The sequence below is a fragment of the Lampris incognitus genome, unplaced genomic scaffold (genome assembly GCF_029633865.1).
Source record: "Lampris incognitus isolate fLamInc1 unplaced genomic scaffold, fLamInc1.hap2 H_1, whole genome shotgun sequence".
Taxonomy (NCBI): domain Eukaryota; kingdom Metazoa; phylum Chordata; class Actinopteri; order Lampriformes; family Lampridae; genus Lampris; species Lampris incognitus.
In genome coordinates, this window is record NW_026611076.1 from 1,730,026 (window position 1) to 1,744,600 (window position 14,575).

The 14,575-nt window shown below is 54.6% G+C and overlaps 1 protein-coding gene across 1 annotated transcript in view; it reads left to right on the top strand.

Moving 5' to 3' along the window:
* The window catches only part of LOC130131961 (cholecystokinin receptor-like), a 49,392-nt gene extending 37,003 nt beyond the window's left edge, over nt 1-12,389 (top strand). Inside the window, exons 9-10 of the mRNA XM_056301686.1 lie at nt 10,137-10,267; nt 11,824-12,389. Of these exons, the coding sequence (XP_056157661.1) occupies nt 10,137-10,267; nt 11,824-12,389 (697 nt within the window). The remainder of the gene's footprint in view (nt 1-10,136; nt 10,268-11,823) is intronic.
* The last annotated feature ends 2,186 nt before the right edge of the window (nt 12,390-14,575 follow it).

Sequence of the window (14,575 nt, forward strand, 5' to 3'; positions counted from 1 at the left end):
TGTAGGTCAGGTGACTCAAAGACATGTATGTCAGGTGACTCAAACACATGTAGGTCAGGTGGATCAAAGACATGTAGGTCAGATGGCTCAAAGACATGCAGGTCAGTTGACTCAAAGACATGTAGGTGTGGTGGATCAAAGACATGCATGTCAGGTGACTCAAAGACATGTAGGTCAGGTGACTCAAAGACATGTAGGTCTGGTGGATCAAAGACATGTATGTCAGGTGACTCAAAAACATGTAGGTCAGGTGACTCAAAGACATGTAGGTCTGGTGGATCAAAGACATGCAGGACAGTTGAATCAAAGACATGTAGGTCAGGTGGATCGAAGACACGTAGGTCAGGTGACTCAAAGACATGTAGGTCAGGTGACTCGGCTGTACTAAATTGTCCCTAGGTGTGTGTGTGTGTGTCGGCCCTGTGTGATGGCCTGGCAGCCTGTCCAGGGTGTATCCCCGCCTGCCGCCCAATGACTGCTGGGATAGGCTCCAGCATCCCCGCGACCCTGAGAGCAGGTCGGGTGATGGATGGATGGGTTCCGCTGCTCTTTTCGGGGATCCAGTCCCTGTCAAACCCAAGATCCTCTGATCTGGTTTTCTCACGTGCTGTAGATACCATAAGGTCTAGCAGATAAAGAATTCAGCTGAACAATATTCCGGTGAGGCTGGTAGGGAGGTAACGTCTCCACCCCTACTGAAGGAGGAGGCAGTTGGTTCTGAGAACCCTATTCTTCAATATGAAATAAAAACAGAAAAAGAAAGAAAAATTTTCAATGATTTGCAACAAATGAGAAATTACTGCTCCATTTCAGTACTTCGATTATACAAGTATGTCCCAAGTGAAAGCGCCAAAGTTATGCTCGCGCACCAGAACCCGACCCGTGTGGCGAAACCCAAGGCAGACAGACACAGGATGACTTCAAAATCCAAAAGGCGGTTTTATTGTGGGAGGGGAATGTATGGTGCGAAAAGCGTTCCGTTAGTGGGATGTGTGAATAAACTATGTGTGGTGTCCCGTGGTTTGCGTGTATAACTATGTGTGAGCGTTTTTAGCCTATGTGTGGTGCGGTATGTAAATGACCAGGAGGTGATGAAATAATGTGCGTGCACCTGGCAAGAAAGTCCAGTCCATGATCCAAGAGGGGTTGTCCGAGGAAGTCCGGGTCCGAGATCCGGGAAGTCGAGTCCGAAAGGAGGAGTCAAGGTAGAGGGACAAGGGGGGAGATCGCTGGAGAGGTCCGGGGAAAAACGTGAAGGTCGCTGGGGACGAGGGAGACGCGGAGAGCTGTGTAAGTCGCGGAGGGAGAGTCGCAGGGTTCAGGGAGTGGTGTTCTGGGATACTTCTTGTAGAGGGCTGCCTGATTGCCACAGGTGTGCCTGATGGATGATGGCAAACACCTGGTGCAGTGCAGCGCTCGTCTCGTCAGAGCGCGAGCCGAGCGTTCGGATGTTTCCGGCACGTCCGAGCTGGGGGAGTGGCTTGAACGTGCCGGGGAGGCAGCTCGGAGCGGTGTAACCACAACAGGACCCCTCCTCCTACGGGAGACACCGGGCGACCGTCCGATGGTGTTGGCCCGATAGAACTCCTCCAGGAGTGCGGGGTCGGCCAGGTAGGACCGGGGGACACAGCTGCGGTCCTCGGGCTCATAGCCAACCCAGTCTAACAGGTATTGGTACCCACGCCCCCGGCGGCGTACGGCGAGCAGCCGGTCAACATCCCAGACCATGTCACCACCGTCGAGGACCCTGGGGGGTGGAGGAGCTTGGACAGGGGGGGACAGAGGGCTGGAGGCTACCGGTTTGAGGCGCGAGACATGGAAGACGGGATGGATCTTGAGTGAGGTGGGGAGATGGAGACGCACCGCCGATGGGTTGACGATGCGGTCGATGGTGTAGGGACCGACGTAGCGGGGAGCCAGCTTCCGGTTGAGGGTAGGGAGGGGCAGGTCCTGGGCCTGGAGCCATACCCTCTGGCCAGGTTGATAGGCTGTGGCCGGCACTCTCCGCCGGTTGGCGTTGCGACGGGCCCGCTCTGTAGCTCGCAACAAAGTGGCCCGGGCGGTCTTCCAAACGCGCCGACATCGGCGGAGATGGGCCCTCGTGGACGGGATCGCCACCTCCAACTCCTGATGGGGGAACAGAGGGGGTTGATAGCCAAGGGAACACTCGAAGGGGGAACAAACCGGTAGCCGAACTCTCCATGGAGTTGAGCGAGTACTCCACCCAGGGCAGGTACTTGCTCCAGGAGGCGGGGTTTCTGGTGGTAACGCAACGCAAAGCCGACTCCAGGGCTTGATTGGCCCGCTCTGCCTGCCCATTGGTCTGGGGTGATACCCGGAGGAGAGGCTGATCGTGGCCCCAATCCCCTTACAGAAGGCCTGCCACACCTTAGAAGTGAACTGGGGACCACGGTCAGAGACAATGTCCAGGGGAATCCCATGGGGTCGGACGACGTGGGAGACGAGAAGGTCCGCCGTCTCGGCTGCAGAGGGGAGTTTGGTGAGAGTAACAAAGTGGACGGCCTTGGAAAACCGATCGACAATGGTCAGAATGGTGTCATTGCCTTGGAACAAGGGGAGGCCAGTTACTAAGTCAAAGGTAATGTGGGACCAAGGTCGGCCGGGGACAGGAAGGGGGCACAGGAGATCCGCTGGAGGGCGATTGAGAGCCTTGCTGCATGCGCAGGTGGTGCAGGCAGCCACGAACTCTCTGGTTTCTGCCTCCATGGTGGGCCACCAGAAACCCCTGCGGATGGACACCGGGGTGGCAGGCAAAACGGCTGGAGTGGCCCCACTCCAGCACCTGGTGCCGGACAGAGGGAGGCACAAATAGCCGGTTCCGGGGTCCATTGCCTGGGTCGGGCTGGGCGCGATGGGCCCTTCTCACCACCAATTCGATGGCCCAGGTGACGACACCCACCACCCGGGCCGGGGGAAGGATGGTGTCTGGGGCGTCAGGGGACCGCTCGGCAAACAGACGGGAGAGGGCGTCTGCCCTGACGTTGTTGGTGCCCGGGCGGTAGGTGAGGGTGAATTCGAACCGGCTCCAGAAGAGAGCCCAGCGCGCCTGCCTGGGGTTGAGCCTCCTAGCCGTCCGCACGTAGGTCAGGTTCTTGTGATCGGACCATACGATGAACGGCTGCCCTGCTCCCTCCAGCCAGTGTCTCCACTCCTCTAGGGCGGCGTGGGCAGCCAGCAACTCCCTGTTGCCGATGTCATAGTTCTGCTCTGCAGGACTGAAACGCCGGGAGAAGAAGGCGCACGGGTGGATCTTCTGGTCCTCCTCCGACCACTGGGAGAGGACGGCTCCGATGCCTGTGTCCGATGCGTCCACCTCCACGATGAACTGCCTGGACGGGTCCGGGTGGGCGAGCACCGGAGCCGTTGTGAACAGCCTCTTCAGGGCCGAGAAGGCGGCCTCTGCCTCCGAGGTCCAGGAGAAGGGGCGGAGGGTGGAGGTGAGTGCAGTGAGGGGGGCGGCCACACGGCTGAACCCCCTGATGAAGCGCCGGTAGAAGTTTGCAAACCCCAGGAAGCGCTGGAGTTGCGTCCTGTTGGTGGGCCGTGCCCACTCCTCCACCGCTCGAGTCTTCCTGGGGTCGGTGCGGACGAGCCCCTTCTCCACGATGTGGCCAAGGAACTCCACGGAGGCGGAGTGAAACATGCACTTCTCGGCTTTCACGAAGAGCTTGTTCTCCAGCAGCCGTTGGAGGACCAGGCGGACATGCTGGTGGTGTTCCTCCTCAGTCCTGGAGAAGACGAGGATGTCATCCAGGTACACCACTGCGAACGTGTTCAGCATGTCCCGGAGCACGTCGTTGACCAACGACTGGAAGACGGCCGGGGCGTTGGTGAGGCCGAAGGGCATAACGAGGTACTCGAAATGCCCCAGGTGGGTGTTGAAGGCCGTCTTCCATTCATCCCTTTCCCGGATGCGCACCAGGTGGTACGCGCTGCGCAGGTCTAGCTTGGGGAACACCGTGGCGTGAGTGAGTGGCTCGAACGTGGAACTCATAAGGGGGAGTGGATATTTATTTTTCAGCGTGATGTCATTTAACATTCGATAATCTATGCAAGGCCTCAGGCTGCCCTCCTTTACCACAAAAAAGAAGCCCGCTGCCACCGGGGAAGACGAGGGCCTTATGATTCCTGAGGCCAGGGACTCTGATATAATTGCGCATAGACTCCTTATCCGGGACGGAGAGGTTATAAAACCGACCGGTGGGAAGGGCGGCCCCGGGAAGGAGATCTATGGCACAATCATAGGGACGGTGAGGGGGGAGGGAAAGTGCACTGTCCTTACTAAATACAGGGGCTAAATCGTGATAAATGGGAGGAACACCAGTGAGATCCGTGGGAGGAGGCACGGGTCTGAGGCCACTGGACGGGGAGTTGGCAGAGCGAAGGTAGTTGGCATGACACGCAACGCTCCAACCCAAAATCCGCCCAGTAGATCAAGAGATGTGGGGATCGTGCCAGTCCAACCACGGTCTTTCTAACACCAGGGGCGCTGTGGGGGCGTGCAAAACCAAAAAACGCATAGTTTCCACGTGATTACCCGAAAGAGTGAGGGTGAGGGAAGCAGTGCTGTGTGTGATCTTACCAAGTGAACGACCATCTAGGGCTTGGGCTGTGAGGGGTGTGTCTAGGGGGACGAGTGGAATGCCGGCCTGCCGGGCCAGCGAGATGTCCATCAAACACTCGTCCGCCCCCGAATCCAGGAGTGCACCAATAGACAGTGAGTCGTTACCCCAGGTGAGTGTCCGGGAACAGCTGGTTGTGCTCCTTCTTGGGCTGAGGAAGGATCGTCAGGCTCACTAGGACACCCCTCGCTAGTGAGCCGGGTCTTTTTGGGTGAGTCGGGCAGGCCTTAATGTAGTGGCCCGACCTCCCGCAGTAGAAGCAGAGGTGGTCATGCATCCTCTGCTCCCTAACCTCCAGCAGGAGCCGTGACCGACCCAACTGCATGGGCTCCTCCTCCGGCCTGGATCCAGAAGCCACCCAGTGTTGCGAGGGGGAGTGTGAGGGTGAAGAGAGCCCACGGGACGCTGACCCAGGGAAGGCACCGGTAGAACGGATGGGGGTTGGTCTATGGGAGGGGCTAGTGCGCGGGGCGCGTTCCTGGCGCCGCTCCCGCAGCCGTTCGTCCATCAGGAGGGCGAGGGTGACGAGCTCGTTGAAGGAGGCAGGGTGGTCCCGAACGATGAGATCTTTGATGGGCTCGCTCAGCCCCTCCTGTACGCGCTCTTGAGCGCAGTGTCATCCCACCCACTGTCTGCCGCGAGTATCCTTACCTCCAGGGAATAATCTGCCACCGACCTGGCTCCCTGTTGGATGGAATGGAGGCGGCTGGCAGCGTCCTGCCCGTCAGCTGGGTGGTCGAACACCAGACAGAACTCGCGGCGGAAGGCACCATAGTCCGAGGCGAGCCACTCGGTATGGCCAACCGCCGCTATGGCCCAGCTGAGGGCTTTGCCAGTGAGGAGGGACATAAGGGCTACCTTGGTCTCTCCTGTCCTATACCTGGCTGGCTGGTGTTTGAACAGGAGCTCAAACTGACCATGGAAACCCCTGCACAGCTCGAACTCCCCACCGAAGACCTTGGGGCAGGGAAGGTTAGGCTCGCACTGAGGGTCCAGTGGGGGTTGACTCGGAGGAGGGGGAACATCGGGACCAGGAACGGGGAAACCGGAGGCCGAGCTGGGGGCAGAGACCGGGGCCAGAGCAGGGGGGTCGCTCATCCTGGAGACCGCTGTTGAGAGTGCAGCGATCTGCGCGGAGAGGGCGTCTAACGCGCTCGTCGCGGCCTGGGAGCCGGACTGAAGACCGCTGATCTCTCCGGTGACCTGTGTGAAGGCAGCAGAATGCTCTGAGTGGAGAGAGGCAAGTTGGCAGCTGTGACTTCTTACTACTGCCTCTAGGGGGACGGGGCTCTGGGGCGTCACAGGGACCGTCTGCACCTTGGGTTTGCCTGGGTCCATAATGGCTTCGACGTTCTGTTATGCTCGCGCACCAGAACCCGACCCGTGTGGCGATACCCAAGGCAGACAGACACAGGATGACTTCAAAATCCAGAAAGGTGGTTTTATTGTGGGAGGGGAATGTATGGTGCGAAAACGTTCTTTTAGTGGGATGTGTGAATAAACTATGTGTGGTGTCCCGTGGTTTGCGTGTATAACTATGTGTGAGCGTTTTTAGCCTATGTGTGGTGCGGTATGTAAATGACCAGGAGGTGTTGAAATAATGTGCGTGCACCTGGCAAGAAAGTCCAGTCCGTGATCCAAGAGGGGTTGTCCGAGGAAGTCCGGGTCCGAGATCAGGGAAGTCGAATCCGAAAGGAGGGGTCCAGGTAGAGGGACAAGGGGGGAGATCGTAGGAGAGGTCCGGGGAAAACCGTGAAGGTCGAGGGAGACGCAGGGAGCCGTGGAAGTCGCGGAGGAGAGTCGCAGGGTTCAGTACGTCGAAGCCTGGAGTGGTGTTCTGGGAGACTTGTAGAGGGCTGCCTGATTGCCGCAGGTGTGCCTGATGGATGATGGCAAACACCTGGTGCAGTGCAGCTCTTGTCTCCTCAGAGCGCGAGCCGAGCGCTCGGATGTTTCCGGCACGTCCGAGCTGGGGGAGTGGCTTGAACGTGCCGGGGAGGCAGCTCGGGGCGGTGTAACCACAACAAAAGTTTAACTACGAACACAAACCAAACTGAATATAAAGGATTTTATTTTATTTTCTAAGTCAATGCCTAAGAGGTGGAGTCATACGTACTGTGGGGTGCGGAGGTCTGAAATCCTTTTGAATGCAAGCACAGCAATTTGTGTGTTGAAATGAGAATTTCCCCTCTCGGTCTGAGTCCTTACACGAAATAGCTGTCATAGACTCCACCTCTATATATATATATATATATATATATATATATATATATATATATATATATATATATATATAGTAAGGTGCATGGATAAGAAGACACGCTGGCCGCTGGCTCGCGGGTCTGACCCTTTAGTCGAGCGGTTAGCGATGTCCCCTGCGGTGCGGGCGATACGGGTTCGCTTCCCGGCCGCGGCAGTTCCTGTGGTTACGTTGTCCCCTGAATTCGCTACAATATATATATATACACTGCTCAAAAAAATAAAGGGAACACCTAAAAAACACAATATAGACCTCGATGAATGAAATATTCCAGCTGGAAATCTTTATTTATTAGACAGAGGAATGTGTTTAGAGCAAAATTACCTAAGAATGATCACTGGAAATCAAAATCATTAGCCCATTAAGGTCTGGATTCAGAATCATACTCAAAATCAAAGTGGAAAATGAGAACATAGGCTGATCCAACGTCTGTGGAAATTCTTCAAGACGATTCAAAATGAGGCTCAGTAGTGTGTGTGGCCTCCACGTGCCTGTATGCTCTCCCTACAACGTCTGGGCATGCTCCTGATGAGACGACGGATGGTCTCCTGAGGGATCTCCTCCCAGACCTGGATCAGGGCATCGGTCAACTCCTGGACAGTCTGTGGTGCGACATCGCGTTGGCGGATGGTACGAGACATGATGTCCCAGAGGTGCTCGATTGGATTCAGGTCTGGGGAACGTGCAGGCCGGTCCATAGCATCAATGCCCTCAACATACAGGAACTGCTGACACACTCTGGCCACATGAGGACGAGCAATGTCATGCATGAGCAGGAACCCAGGGCCCACTGCACCAGCATATGGTCTGACAATGGGTCTGAGGATCTCATCCCGGTACCTAATGGCAGTCATGGTACCTCTGGCTAGCACGTAGAGGTCTGTGCGGCCCTCCAAGGATATGCCTCCCAAGACCATCACTGACCCACCGCCAAACCGGTCATGCTGGAGGATGTTGCAGGCAGCAGAACGTTCTCCACAGCGTCTCCAGACTCTCTCACGTCTGTCACATGTGTTCAGTGTGAACCTGCTCTCATCTGTGAAGAGCACAGGGCGCCAATGGTGAATCTGCCAGCCAAGATGTTCTCTGGCAAAGGTCAGTCGGGCTGCACGGTGTTGGGCTGTGAGCACAGGCCCCAATTGTGGACGTCGGGCCCTCATACCATCCTCATGCATTCTGTTTCTCACTGTTTGAGCAGAAACCTGCACATTAGTGGCCTGTTGAAGGTCGTTTTGTAGGGCTCCGGCAGTGCTCCTCCAGTTCCTCCTTGCACAAAGGACCAGATAGCGGTCCTGCTGCGGGGTTGTTGTCCTCCTGCGGCCCCCTCCACGTCTCCTGGTGTACTGGCCTGTCTCCTGGTACCTCCTCCATGCTCTGGACACTGTGCTGGGAGACACATCAAATCTTCTTGCCACAGCACGCATTGATGTGCCATCCTGGATGAGCTGCACTACCTGAGCAACTTCTGTAGGTTGCAGATACCGCCTCATGCCACCTCTAGTGGTGAGGGCACTAGCAAAATGAAAAACTAACCAAAGATCGGCCAGAAAAGATGAGGACAGGCAAATGGTCTGTGGCCACCACCTGCAAATCCATTCCTTCTATAGGGGTTGTCTTGCAAATATTCTAATTTCCACCTGGTGGAAATTAGACAATTCACCAACAGGTGAAATTGATTCACAAATCAGTGTTGCTTCCTAACTGGACAGGTTGATATCTCAAAAGTGTGATTGACTTGGAGCTACATTGCATTGCTTATGTGTTCTCTTTATTTTTTTGAGCAGTGTATATATAAGTGTGTGTGTGTGTGTTTGGATATATCTCCATGCAGAAGGTCCCGTGGAGTATGGCGCTGGAAATGAAGGAGAAAAGTCCGCAGCAACAAGTCTTCTGCATGTCCCTCCTCTGACGCCTCTTTGTGCATGAACACCTTCATGAATACGTCTGTGGCTGGGCCGTGTCTGTCAAACTGCAGAGCCTCGCCAGCAGAGCGGAGGCAGGAGATCAGTTAATTAGTATGGTAAAAAAGAATAAAAGTTAAAAACTCCGATGCCCGAAGTCTAGAAGTGTGATGGACGGCCCTAACTGATCTTCCTCCCCACCCGGCACCAGCCTCCCTCAGTGCGGGTGGGCTGGGGGTCATAACCTGCAGTACAAGATCAAATCTCTTTGTCTTTTACTCCACTTTCATGAATAATGCCACGCTTTAGCTTTCTAATTTATGATGAAACTGTGCAGCGTTATTAGAGCATGAATAAATGAGCCGAGCTCGCGTCACAGTGTTAAACTTCTGTTCGAAATAAAATTGGGATGATATTAATACGGAGGAAATGGAAAGACAAAACAGGCGGTAAGTTATAAACGCTGTAAAGTAACGAAATGCTGAATCACTTTTTATTTATTTTTTGCCACCCGGGATTAAAGTGCACCGGCCCACCGGCCCCTCTGATCTGTGTCCTGCCCCCTTGTGTCCACTTCGCCGTGGCGTCCGGCAGAGTTTGAGATGAAACCCAGTTACGAGAAGCGGGGCTGTCCAGAGACGGGCGGTGGCTTAGAGCGGCGTTAGCGGTGGAAATGGGGTGCAGGGGGCACGTAGACCACAGCGTGCACCAACACCTCCGTCTGGCCCCCTGCTCTCGCTTTCACGTGCTAAGTGGCGTCCACTGTCAGACGGCCTGATGAAGAGCGCGTGCAGGGTGAGGGTAGTGAAGGTGCAGACGACTGAACGCCATCGAAGTGACGTCTGTACAGCTTCCCTCTCATTATTTGTTTATTCTTTTCCTTTTATCTCTTCCGGTGTCTCCGTGTCCGTGTTTAGATGTGAGGCCCTCGTGAACATGGATTCTAACTCACACACTCACAAACTGAGATTCAGGCTGCGTCCGAAACCGTTCGCTAACAAACCGCAGTACATTTCCGCCCACTGCGGGATTCGAACTAGCGTTGTACTGCACCACGAGGCGACATCACTAACCGCTGGACTGAAGGAGCCGCCCCCTTTTTGTAAGTTATATTCTCATGTCACAGAGAAGAGGAACCCCATGACGGCGTTCAGCTGAACCATTACAAAGTTGTTGTTTTAAGCGGTGCGTTTCTGCAGACGGGTCGACAGAACCCCCAGTTACCTTTCTTTCTTCTTTTTTGCTTTGTTCTTCAGTTTGGTTTAGCGGGTTTTCAGCAGCTTGTGCGTCATCTCTCTTGTGTGTCTGTGTCTCATGTTGTGCGTGTCTCAGGTACGTGCTGCTGCTGCTGACTCTGTTCTTCATCCCAGGGGTGGTGATGATTACAGCCTATGGGCTGATATCACGCGAGCTGTACCGGGGCATCCAGTTTGAGCTGAACCAGAACCAAGAGACCGCCGCGGGTACGTTCAGTCAAGAACTAATCAAAACTGCAGTCATTTGTTCCGTTGTCCAGAGTCGCACCCCCCCCCCCCCGAGGTGTCCTAGAGTTTCTAGAAGTAGCTCAGCTGTGGGAGTGCAGGCGGCTCCAGTTAACTGCGCTGGAAGGGGAGTTATTGCCACAGCGCTGCTTCCGTTGTTTAAGATGTGACTAAAACGGCTGCAGTGCTGAAACCGGGATTATGATAACAGGTCAGTTTTCAGTCAGATGAACACAAGCGCAGAAGTCTCGCATGCATTTGAAGCGTCTGTTCCATGGAGCTCAGTCGTGCGCATGACTCACCAAGTGGAGCGATTCTGAAATAGCCGGTGGTAAGGCTTTTCATCTTGCATATTGTAGCGAATTCGGGGGGGGCAGTCCGGGAGACCGCCGCCACAGCCGGGACGCGAACCCGTGGCTCCCATACCGCAAGCGACACCATTAACCAGTTGACTAACGGGTCGGACTCTTTACTCGTTAACCAGTCGACTAGTTAACGTTGTCGCTTGCGGTATGGGAGCCACGGGTTCGCGTCCCGGCTGTGGCGACGGTCTCCCGGACTGCCTCCCAAAATTCGCTACATTGGTGTCAGAGGTGGGATGGTGAGACGGTGAGGTCATCGGAAGCGCGTGCGCCCAGAAGCGTGAAGGAGCTGATATGCTGAAGCGCGAGGACGCGCTTCCCAAAGGAGGGGGGGTAGTGTAACGTGCACGGATAAGTAGACACGTTGGTCCTTGACTAACGGGTCCGACCCTTTAGTCGACTGGTTAACGTTGTCGCTTGCGGAGCGGGAGATACGGGCTCGCGTCCCGGCTGTGGCTTAGGTCTCCTAGACTGCTCCCCGAATTCGCTGCAATATACACGCACACACACACACACACACACACACACACATATAGATACAAACACACATTTGTTTACTGGCGTAATGTAGGAAAATCTTTTTGTGGCATTTAGCTCGTTTGGGCGGCACGGTGGCGCAGTGGTTAGCGTGGTCGTATCACAGCAAGAAGGTCCTGGGTTCGAGCCCCGAGGTAGTCCAACCTTGGGGGTCGTTCCGGGTCGTCCTCTGTGTGGAGTTTGCATGTTCTCCCCGTGTCTGTGTGGGTTTCCTCCGGGTGCTCTGGTTTCCTCCCACAGTCCAAAGACATGTAGGTCAGGTGAATCGGCCGTACTAAATTGTCTCTAGGTGTGAGTGTGTGTGTGTGTGTGTGTGTGTGTGTGTGTGTGTGTGTGTCGGCCCTGTGATGGCCTGGCGGCCTGTCCAGGGTGTCTCCCCGCCTGCTGCCCAATGACTGCTGGGATAACCTCCAGTGTCCCCGCGACCCTGGGAGCAGGATAAGCGGTTCAGATAATGGATGGATGGATGGATGAACTAGTGTGATCTGCCCTCTAATGCATGACATTTTCTTTGCGTTACAATTCATTTACTGATCTACACTGTCTTAAACATTGTTTCTCTCTCTCTCTCTCTCTCTCTCTCTCTCTCTCTCTCTCTCTCTCTCTCTCTCACACACACACACACACACACACACACAGGGCTGAATAGCGACATTGGCCGTGCTATCAACAGGAGTAATTACGATGATGACGGTTGCTACATCCAGATGGCAAAGAAACCCTCGTCCTCTGTGGCGCTACAGGCGCCTGCGGGGGCAGCAGGCGGCCCCCAGGCCCAGCCGGAGCGGGCCCGCAGGAACACCTCGGAGGCCAAGCTGCAGGCAAAGAAGCGAGTCATCCGCATGCTGATGGTGATCGTGGCGCTCTTCTTCGTCTGCTGGATGCCGCTGTACTGGGCAAACACGTGGAAGGCGTTTGACCTGAAGTCGGCCCATCAAGCTCTGTCGGGGGCACCCATCTCTTTCATCCACCTGCTGTCCTACACCTCGGCCTGCGTCAACCCCATCATCTACTGCTTCATGAACACACGCTTCAGGATGGCGCTGCTGGCGACCTTCAGCCATTATTGCGGCACCCGGCTTTGCCCCTGCTGCTGGTGTTGCAGGAGAAAGGAGGGCAGAGACGATGGCATCACCACCACCTCCATGGCCGTCTCTGTGTCCAGGTTCAGCTACTCCACCGTCACCACCGCGTGCTCCTACTGACTCGGCTGCAGAAGAGCGGGTCCCACCACGAGCTCTGAAGCTCTGAGCATGAGGAGTGCACATCATCTCCAGTTCGGTAGAGCCTCAGCAGGCGACTCAAGGCACTTTAAGACGAATGATAAAACCTTCTTTTTTGGGGGGTGGAGGGGGTATTTGTCTAAACATCATTAATCACGTGCTGACGTTCTTCAGGATTCTTGCATCCACTTAAATCCTTCTACAAGGTCTTGCTGAGTTTAGGGTGCATGGTTGTAAGTGTGAAGAAGGGAGATCCTCTGTGAAGCTAGGTGTCCAGGTTCTCCTCTTGTGGCTTGGCAGTGTACACTCTGCATGCTGAGGCGAACCTGCAGCTCCCGTTCTCCTTTTGCAGCTTTGCAGGCCTCGAACATGGGAGGAAAGGAAAGGGAGCACACACATCCCATGTATCTGCATATTGTATTCAAGTGTGCCTTGCTATGTCAACTCTTATAGATGTTCTTCAACCAAGACGTGTCTGGACACAGGTCCATGTGGTCAGTTGTGTTACTTAGACGTGTCTGGACACAGGCTCATGTGGTCAGTTGTGTTATTTAGAGCTGTTCGCAGACACATTAAGCTATTGTAATATCAACCGCCTGTTGTGATGACGGGGAAACTGTTATGGCTCGCTCACCCCGCGCCGTGGCCCGCCCACCCCGCGCCGGCAGCCAATCGGCTCGTCAGGGCCGGGCTTAGTCATCAGGGCTGGGCTTAAGTTTGGTGGCCTCCCACGTGCCCGCTGTCAGTTCGTGTTGTAACCTCCCCGCAGTAGCGGCTACTCTCCTCTCACGGTCCTTTTCTCTACGAACTCATCCCAGCCCTTGGTTCATGTTTTTCCCTTGCAAAGTTTCCCCGTGGAAGTATCCTGCCGTGTTCCCGTTTGGATTACCCGCGAGTTTTTTCCCCCTTGGACTTTCCGTTTTTCCTTGTCGCTCATTGCCTTCTTATGTTTGACTATTTGTACGCGTAAGGAATAAAGTACGCCAGTTTTCGGCTAACCCCATCTCTGTCTGGTGTCGTGCGCTTGGGGTCTTCCACAAACCCTAACAGAAACAGCATGTTTTTCTAAGGCTTAAGTTTACATTTGTAGAACTGCGCCCTCTCTGTCAAGCTTATATGGAGGATTTAAAGCCTGCTGGTAATTGATGGGGTTGTGGGGACAGAGTGGAGCAGATAGTGACCACTGGGGTGAGCAAGCAGCATGCATGTGGCAATGTCTAGCTGCAGGGATGTGGCGTAGGGGTTGCCCATATCCATGCCTGTCGTTTGCTGAGCCACAACCCCACACAGTCAGCATGCATCATAATAGTACACACCTACACACACACACACACACACACACACACACACACACAAAAACTTAAATATACTACTATTACTACTACTAGTACTACTACTACTAATTCTACTTTCGGCTGCTCCCGTCAGGGGGCGCCACAGCGGATCATCCGTTTCCATCTCTTCCTGTCCTCTGCATCTTCCTCTGTCACACCAGCCACCTGCATGTCTTCCCTCAGCACATCCATAAACCTCCTCTTTGGCCTTCCTCTTCTCCTCTTCCCTGGCAGCTCCATATTCAGCATCCTTCTCCCAGTATACCCAGCATCTCTCCTCCACACATGTCCAAGCCATCTCAGTCTTTTCTCTCTTGCTTTCTCTCCAAACCGTCCAACTTGAGCTGTCCCTCTAATATACTCGTTCCTAATCCTGCCCTTCTTCGTCACTCCCAGTGAAGATCGTATCATCTTCACCTCTGCCACCTCCAGCTCCGCCTCCTGTCTTTTCATCAGTGCCACTGTCTCCAAACCATATAACATAGCTGGTCTCACAACCATCTTAACTCTTGCTGGTACCCTTCTGTCACAAATCACTCCTGACACCCTTCTCCACCCACTCCACCCTGCCTGCACTCTCTTCTTCACCTCTCTTCTGCACTCCCCGTTACTTTTGGCAGTTGACCCCAAGTATTTAAACTCATACACCTTCATCACCTTTACTCCTTGAATCCTGACCATTCCACTGTCCTCCTTCTCATTCGTGCATATGTATTCCATCTTGCTTCCACTGACTTTCATTCCTCTTCTCTCCAGTGCATACCTCCACCTCTCCAGGCTCTCCTCCACCTGCACCCTACTCTCGCTACAGGTCACAATGTCATCCACAAACAT